This window comes from Stegodyphus dumicola, chromosome 8 (assembly GCF_044657685.1).
Source record: "Stegodyphus dumicola isolate Sdum_Otavi_A_Nest chromosome 8, ASM4465768v1".
Classification (NCBI taxonomy): Eukaryota; Metazoa; Arthropoda; class Arachnida; order Araneae; family Eresidae; genus Stegodyphus; species Stegodyphus dumicola.
Genome location: NC_140775.1, coordinates 184,113,740 through 184,123,063, shown reverse-complemented (window position 1 = coordinate 184,123,063; position 9,324 = coordinate 184,113,740). Strand labels below are relative to the sequence as shown.

The 9,324-nt window shown below is 34.6% G+C and overlaps 1 protein-coding gene across 2 annotated transcripts in view; it reads right to left on the bottom strand.

Annotated features, from left to right (window-relative positions):
- Positions 1-624: 624 nt before the first annotated feature.
- The window catches only part of LOC118187187 (uncharacterized), a 59,179-nt gene continuing 50,479 nt past the window's right edge, over positions 625-9,324 (bottom strand). For both annotated transcript variants that reach the window (XM_035357385.2, XM_035357386.2), the window contains exons 10-11: positions 7,617-7,703; positions 625-1,383 (exon numbers count right to left, since the gene is read on the bottom strand). In XM_035357385.2, the coding sequence (XP_035213276.1) occupies positions 1,333-1,383; positions 7,617-7,703 (138 nt within the window). In that variant the 3' untranslated portion in view covers positions 625-1,332. The remainder of the gene's footprint in view (positions 1,384-7,616; positions 7,704-9,324) is intronic.

Genomic DNA, 9,324 nt, shown 5'->3' with positions numbered 1-9,324 from the left:
TGCCAAAGATCAAACACTTGTCATAGCGGGTGACCAGTTTTTGTATACCATCGTCAAAGAAACTTCCCGCCAGTTTTGATAACCACGACTCCACAGCATTTTTTGTGTCATCGTCAGATCCAAAGTGCTTGCCACCAAGCTCGCGCTTCATGTGCAGGAACAAGTGACAGTACGTGAAATTTGTAAAAGAGTTATCATTGTGAAGCGTCTGTTCTCATGAATTAGTAGCAGCAATCTCGTTATCATCTATCAATGGAAATGTGAAAAACGCCAAGATGATGAATTCAAAATGTATAAATTTAACCATTTTATTTTGCTTCATTATTTTTTTTTAAGTGGTTATAAAGAGAAATGTATAGTTTTAGAAACTGGATGAACTACAATAACTTTATACATGTTTTTATATTGTGTAATTTACTAGTGCATTCATTGTAATTAAATATAAGAATTATTAAAAAACATATTTGAAGTACGGATTTTCGCTGCATGACTTAAAAAAAGTTTCGATACTTTCGAGAGAATGAGTTATGTGAATGATTATCAGTAAAATTAGCAATCATTGATAGTATTTTAGTGTAGCATGAATGTAAGACGAGCAAGAGAAGAAAAGAGAAAAAATGCAGATTATTTTATACAGATAATATTTTAATAAAATTTTCAACAGTCAAACACTTTGAAACAAAAAGTGGAACCACTTTATGCCATGGTTTGTTTTGGCATTTAAAACTTTTTCTGTACATACACAGATAGTAACTTTTTACTGTACAGCAATCCCTTTGCTAAATATCAAAATTACTTTTATATTTCGACACAATTTTTGAATTAAAAATAAGTTAAACGTATTTTTAGAACAGAACTTTGCATGCCATCAACATAAGTATAGTTCAAATCTGAAAACAGATGTATAATTAAGAAGCCTAAAACTCAAACAATTTACAGTAACGTTCAAACACAGTACCTGAGGACAAAAACATTAAACAAAGATTTTATGATAATGTACAGGTCGATAAACGAATGGTTTATATATCACCAGCAAATACAAGTTCTTCTTAACACTGCAAGAATAGAAGTCCAGCTGCGAAAGTATATATATTTATATATATAGATTATTCTATAAAATGCAAGTTCAACGCCAGTGAAATATGATCGTTTTTAAAAGGAAGATGACTCTTAAATGCAAAAAATGCTGACATGATGTAACATAATATACAATAGCTTGATGGCAGTTTAGTCAGGGGAGTACAGCCATATTGATGAGTCCACAGTTCACATTCGTGCAGTTCGGCTACGAGTGAACTCCGAAGGACCAGTATTTCGAGGGGTAATGATCTGTCAGCTCTTTTCTTCGCACTCCCTCCACGTTTGCTCAAGTTCGCTATAAAGCTGTGGAAATAAAGTCACTCAGTTAATTTGTTAAACCAAACACAAAAGCTACTTTCCACCATATAAATTGATATTCTGAGTCAAGAAATGTCTTCTTCAAAAGCTGAATCAACTTACACAATGGACATATTATATAAACAGGAGTTGGACAAAAATATGGAAACACCTTTAAAAAAACATGTTTCTTTGCTTAATATGGCGTAGAAAACCCGTTGGCATCCAAAACAGCTTGCAGTCTTCTCGGAATGGATAAATACAGTTCCTGTACGTTTGCCAAGGGAATATTATACCATTCTTCCTGCAAAACGGTGGCAAGTTCAGATAACGATGTTGGCGGTGGATAACGAGAACGCACTTTCCGTTCCAATGTAGACCACAAAGGTTAGATAATATTCAGGTCTGGTGACTGTGGTGGCCAGGGGAGATGGGACAACTCATCCTCGTGCTCAGAAAACCAGTCCTGGACAATGTGAGCTGTGTGAACAGGGGCTTTGTCGTCTTGGAAGACACCATCACCATCAGGGTACAAAGTGTGTACCATGGGATGAACTTGATCGGCCAAAATGTTCACATAAGTCTTGGCAGTCATGTGCCCCGACACATGGGCTAGCAGTGAACCACGGTCATGGGGCTAGCAGAGAACCACGAATATGGCTGCCCAAACCGTAACAGAACCCACGCCATGTTTCACTCTTGGCAACAAGCAGTCTGTATTATAGGCTTGAGATGGCGTTCTCCAGACGTAAACTCGCCAGAAGTGGGAAACGATGTGAAAGAAGACTCGTCAGACCATATTACTCGCTTCTACTGCTCTATAGTCCAGGCTTTCTGACTTAAACACCACCTTTTCCTGTTACGGGCATTAGCATCACTGATGAATGGCTTCTCAATTGCAGCACGGCCCGCAATTCCCTGTTTATGAAGCTCCCTTCTAATTGTTTTGGTACTCACAGGGTTCGGTAACACAACATTCATTTCAGCAGTAACTGTTTCAGCTGTGGTCTTCTTATTTTTCGTCACAATTGCCCTTAATGATCGTCTGTCACGATCACCCAGGACACACTTTCGTCCGCGCTGTGATTTAGCAGATGATGTTTTTCCGCTTTTCAAATATACGAAATAAATCTTCGATACAGTACCTCTTGAAACACTAAACACCTCGGCTACCTTGCTTACGGAAGCACCTATCATACGTGCTCCAACAATTTGCCCACGTTCGAAGTCTGTTAACTCTGACATAATGCAATGACAACCTCACATAACAGTACTCTGACAACAACTGAACTGTTTAGCACATTTACGAAGTTGTATAGGTGGCATCAGTAGTCAAAAACGCTAGCGCCACCTACATATTTCATTAAAATCAATCTTTCTTTTCAAACATGCATTTCACAAGGTGTTTCCATATTTTTGTCCATCCACTGTATATTTACTAATAATGTTACTAGTTACATGTAGCATGAAAGAGATTATACATATATATATTTAAAATGAAATACTAAGTAAATATTTTCTTATAAAAATTTTAAAAACTTTTCTGAAGGGAGTTTAATGAAAGAAGAAATTTGTTGCCTAAACTATGGTAGAAAAAAACTTTTGGAAGCAAAACCATTTTCTTTTTTAACCGATCCATTATCATAAAATTATTTTTTTAAGCTTCTACTGCTAGAAGAAAATAAACGAGAAATGTAATAATACGAGGGCCATCCAGGAAGTAGATTACGTTTCCGTCTGTGTCCGCTAGGGGCGGGGCTAGCGCGGCCATCTTGGGGTCAGAGCGTTGCGCAGCGCAGTCTGCATCTAGCCGTGCTAGTGAGAGGTTCGTGCTGTGCTCCGTTCAGATACTGTGACGGTTTGAAATGTCTGCGTTAATTGAAAATCCCACGAGGTGCGCTCAGTAATAAGGTTTCTGACTGCAAAAAACTGTAAACCGATAGAAATCTATCGGCAGCTTCGTGAAGTGTATGGGGACAACATTATCACTGAAGGTGGAGTGCGTCAGTGGGTCATAAGATTTCAAAATGGCCGAACCAATGTTCACGACGAAGATCGAAGTGGGAGACCCAGCATAGTGACCGCCGAACTTCTCGAAAAAGTCGATGCTAAAGTCCGTGAAAATCGAAATTTCACAATAACGGAACTTTCTTTGAGTTTTCCACAAATTTCGCGAAGTTTGTTGCACGAAATCATCAGCGAAAAGCTTGGTTACCACAAGTTTTGTGCAACATGGATTCCAAAAATCTTGACAGAGGACCACAAAAATCAGTGAATGGCTGCAGCGTTGAACTTTTTGGACGCTTACCATAAGGATGGTGACTCTTTACTCGATCGCATCGTTACTGGTGACGAAACATGGGTGAAACATGTGAACTGTGAAACGAAATTGCAATCAATGCAGTGGGGGCACACAAGTTCTCCCCAAAAACCCAAGAAATGCATGCAAACAATGTCGGCAAGGAAGATGATGGCGACTGTTTTTTGGGACAGAAAAGGTGTAATTTTGGTGGACTTCCTGGAAAGAGGCACTACAATAAACTCTCAAAGGTATTGCCAAACTCTCCAAAAACTCAGAAGAGCAATTCAAAACAAGCGCAGAGGAATGTTGAGCTCTAAGATCTTGTTGATTCACGACAACGCCCGGCCCCACACGGCAAATGTCACTCGTAAAGTTCTTGAATCTTTTAAGTGGGAGTTGTTTCCTCATCCGCCGTACAGTCCCGACCTGGCACCGAGCGACTTCCACCTATTCCCAGCAATGAAGAAGTGGCTGGCTATGCAGCGTTTTGATGACGACGCACAGCTGCAAGAAGAGGTAACGAAGTGGTTGAAGGCGCAGGCGGCCGAATTTTTCGACGAAGAAATTTCCAAGCTCGTACATCGCTACGATAAATGCCTTAATTTGTATGGTGACTATGTAGAAAAGTAGTATTTGAGTGTGGCTTTTGGCTTTCATCTGTATATAATAAAATTTGTTTCCTATACTTTGTTTATTTTTTTATTCCAAAACGTAATCTACTTTCTGGATAGCCCTCGTAGAATAAAATAAAATTGAATAATAAAAACAGACTTAAATAAAATAAAATGTTCAGTTATTTAAAATTGCAGAGCATCAAATAATATGTACAAAATCCAAAAGGATTTTGATTCCTAATATTTGATGTTGTGCAGCTGATATGCAATATTCAGAAGTTTTTCCTCACTGTATGCAGATCAATTTCAGAATACATGTACTTTGAAACAAGCATAGTTTTAAACAATTTCTCGTATTTTATGATATTTTTGTCAAGTGAAGAAGAAATAACCATCATAAAATTTCCCACATGTATTCAGGTACTTCAATCATCCATGCTGTGCTTAGGTTTGAAATAGAAACGTCATGTAGAATCTTCATAGTCACTTGAGTATCCAAAGTAAGTGTATCACAGCTGAATAAGGAACTAAACTATGGATATCATTAACTGCATGCTTAAATAAATGACATGGATGAACGTTATATCGAATCTTTTGATGATGTGCCACCATCCATTTAAAAATAGACGGAAATAGTATTTTATGGTGAGTGTAATCAAAGTGCTCGAAATATTTCAAGGCTGTAAAGGGCTGTTAAGATTGGGGTGAACCCCCAATCTGAGCTAATGGTGCTATTCCATGTATCAACTAGCTCTGCTACATGTGGCAGTACAGACTTTTCAACTAAAGAAATAATGTTTTTTTTTTTTTTTACATTAAAAAGAGCTTACCAAATGGCTCCATTAGCTAAAATAATCCCTAATGTGAATGGCCTCTTACAGCTAAACTTTCCTGTATAATACATATCCAACTGACAAAAACTAAGTTTGCAATTTCAAAGAGGAAAAAACAGAAGCAAGGAGTAAAATCATACCAGTGCCTCAGTAGTGCATTCTATAAGTAATTTATACTATATAATGTGCAGCTAGTAATTATTACCCATTAGGGCATTTCTAGATGTTGATGCTATACAACATTTTCTTTTGTTTTGCTTCATTGGAGGTTTGAATTTGATAAATTCCCTGGTTCTCCACTTGGAACTTAACTGACTACAGTCACTTTTATTCAATTAGGCATCATCAGTGTAAACATGCCTAACTGAATGAAAGTGATTGTTGCATTTTTTAACGAAGGTTTATACAATTAGACATGCCCATACTGTCATCTTTATTCAAGACAGACATAACACAGCCCACAACATTTATTTCACAATAAAAAAAGTGCATATGAACTCATTTCAAGCATTGTACATATAGCTCTTCCTAACACACTGAATATCAGATAGCAATTAGAGTATATAAATTCATTTAAAAGAATGGTGCTGAAAGCTTTGGAAATCTCATTCTAATATACTCTGATATTCTAACGTACGTTTTTGACTGGAATGGTCTATGCATTTAAACTTCTGACTAACAACTTCTTAAAAATTCTGGGTATCTAATTCCTCAAAGAAGTTAATGTAGATTTTGATTTTTTTTTTTTTTTAATTTCGAATACTGATCTCTCTACTCAAACTTTCAGAGCAGCCTTCATATTTATTTTTTGCAATATGCTTCAGATAAATGTAACATGTATTAAATACAAGAGTATACTTTAAAACTTTTCTGTATAGAATCAATAATTTTAAAAGCATTAAATTTTTAAAATTTTGTCTAAACTTTTGTCTTTACTGAGCCCTAGCCAAAACAACTCAAAATCAGCTTGTTTTTCAAAATTACTTTTATGTAAAATTAGATATAATTCAGAATATATTCATAATATATGCAACTATTATTATAAACAGAATGGGATGAAATTCTTTAAGAATTAACAGTATATGTGATAGTTAAGAAAATCTCATGGTTTAAAAAAAATACTTTTTGAAAACAATGAAAATATATTAAAGAATTTTAACATGTTTCCTATCAGCTGCGTACTCTGTGTGTGATACACACCATATATTCCAGCATGTAATACTCATGTCTAAAACAAAAAAATAAGACAGGAATTTACGGGTCCGCGCTATATGTTGGATATAAAAATGATAGAATAAGGAAAATTTAGCATCCAAAATTTAGATTTTTTCATGTACCTAAGTGCTAATTACTTAAAAGAAATGACATACCTTATGAACTTAAAAATTTTCATTATCGGATAACACAAAAAATTCGCCTTCCATTGTATCTTCAAGCATATCAACTAATCTGTTTCATCTTCACCATCATTGTTACTCTGATTCACAAATAAATTATAATCATTTGTTTTATCTTTCACCAACACCCAAACATCAGCAAGATTCCCATTTTCTTTTGCAAAGTGAATGACTTTGCATTTCAGACCAGCACTGTATTGTTTTAGTAGGAGCAATATTTACTATTAAAAGGAACGCTATATCAACTGTATTTCAACTAAAGCAAATTCAATTTACTCTAAAGCCTTTGATGTTTGCTTCAAATGATGATAGAAAAAGAAAACATCAGACTCCAAATTCATTCAGGTAGGAAGGGTGTTCTTACCCCAAATTATGCCTCCTTTATCTTGAAATCCTATAATAACATTCTTGTGCCCACCTTCACTGAATACAACCCAACCTTATTGCTGAATTATTTACTCCCTTAAACATTTCTCTCGCACACGTATTATTCTCTTATGGCAATTTAGTATACCATTGTTCGAGCACGTAGGCAATATCTTCAAATGAATGGTTTCAAATTATATAAGAGCATTGAACATGTATCTCAGATTTCTTTATATAGAAAATGGTGTACCTTAAATGGAGAATGTACCTAAAAATTAAAAATTGTAGTTTGAAATTAGAGGTGCGCATTTTATGCCGGAATATATATATATATCGATAAATTGTACAAGCATAGTGTAGAAATTGTTTTCATAAATTTCCATATTAAGTTTAATTTAAATTAAATCATTTGAAGTTACATTTTAAAATTATGAACCAATCACTACACATCATAGGCTACCAATTACTGCTATAAATAAAGGGTGGAAATGTTGTTCAATAACTAAAATACATGTGATTAAGTAACTGATGTGACTGCTTTTGTGAAATTCAAGCATATTTTCAAAATTCTTACATTCCAATTTATAATTAACATTTATCAGAAGCATATTTATTATGGCCATATACCATTTGTAGATTTGCTATGAAATGTTACATAAATTATTTAAAATGTTTAGTTTTCATCATTAAATATTTTTATCTGAAGTATGAAGATAAAATTACTTACAGTATTGACCCAGGCATGATCCTGCAGACAGTCCTCCAATAAAACATGTGACTCAATTTTTTCACTATCTCCTTTAACTTCATTCATCTGTCAAAATAAAACAGCATAAAGAAATTAAAGAATAACAATTACATATATTAATCAATCTAAAAGCTATAAGTAAATTATTTTAATTAAAAAGTTATCCAAAACATTCAGTAATATCAAAAAGCTAGGAAGTGGTAAAAAAAATTACAAGTTTTATTAAAAATTACGATTTAGTCCCGATACATTCTGCCCAAAAAGTTATTCTTAAGGAAATTGCAAATTCTGTTGCCTATATTTCCTATCAGCATATTTTATTAATCGTCACCATACTTAAAAACTGGCACTACTCCATTATTTCTAGCTGTATTTTTTAATTACATATTTTATTTTCAGCAAGTAAACCATATACTTAATCATTGAGAAAAATCTGAATTGTGCAGTGTAACATTGGTATTTAGAATATACCAGCCTTACCTCAATTTAAAAGTTGAATGCTCTTGAATACAGTACCTATGAATACAAAGAAAGTAAATGCAGTGGTGATTTGTTTGGGTCGTTATCGCAAGTGATTTTTAGGCCTTGCTGGTCTCATGATGCCATCTATAATTGGTATAATGAGCAAGTTGTTCCTAGGCCTGTACAGAATGATATTTTAATGGTGCTGCTTGCCAATAAAGGGTGCCTGTGAAAGTCGCTATTCTTTTTAACTTCATGGTGCCTGGTTGAGGACAGAACTTGTGCACCTCAGTGCCATAGATTGATGGTTAAGCTGATCGTGTCACAAATGGATGTCATTGACTCAAGTGATTTTAGAGGTACCTTCCTTAGATAATGCTTGCAGCATTCCAATAAATAATAATATTCTGATATTGCTAAACATTCCTCTGAGTTGAAATACTGTTTTGATAATAAACAGTGTCCATTTACAATATATGTATAAAAGAAGTTTCAATTCATCAATTTCTTTTTTTAAGCATGAAAATTAGGCAGTTAATTAAAATTGTTAAATATCATTTCTCTTTTTATTTGCTAGTACTGTTTTAAAAGTAACAAAATGAAATATATTTGTAACTTGATATTCCAGGCATGATTTGTTTCCTATTTCTTGAAGTACAGCAAAATTACAATTTATTAATAAATATTTCAGATCATGACATGATATAAACGCTGAATTGGCTCAAATATAAGACGATGTTTTTCCTTAAAATAGGCATCTGAAAAGAGCCCTGTGGCACAGTGGCTAGACGTTGCGCAGCAGCACCACAGGTTCGGTGTTCGATTCCTAGGCTGGGCAAGGTTGTCTCAACCTTTCATCCCTAAAATGGGCCGATAATATGAATACCAAGTTCGCTCTGAGACTAAATACCAGCGGGTCCTGTGACACGCTGACCATTTGTCCAGGTTAAGATGCACAAGCAACCTGGAGCCCACTGTCTAGAAAGCAGATATCAGGGCATTGCCAGACATGGTTCTCTGTTTGTACCACTGATTTTAGTTTAGTTTTAGGCATCTGAAAGCCACAAACCATTTTATATACACAAATCTTAAGTTTTACAAATTTACATATGTATATAAATTATCACTTATCAAGTTTAACATTAAAAAATACTTAAATTTTATCTGAAGGAATGATATGTACTCATTTGATGATGCAAAGCCTTTTTTTAAATTACCCTTTATT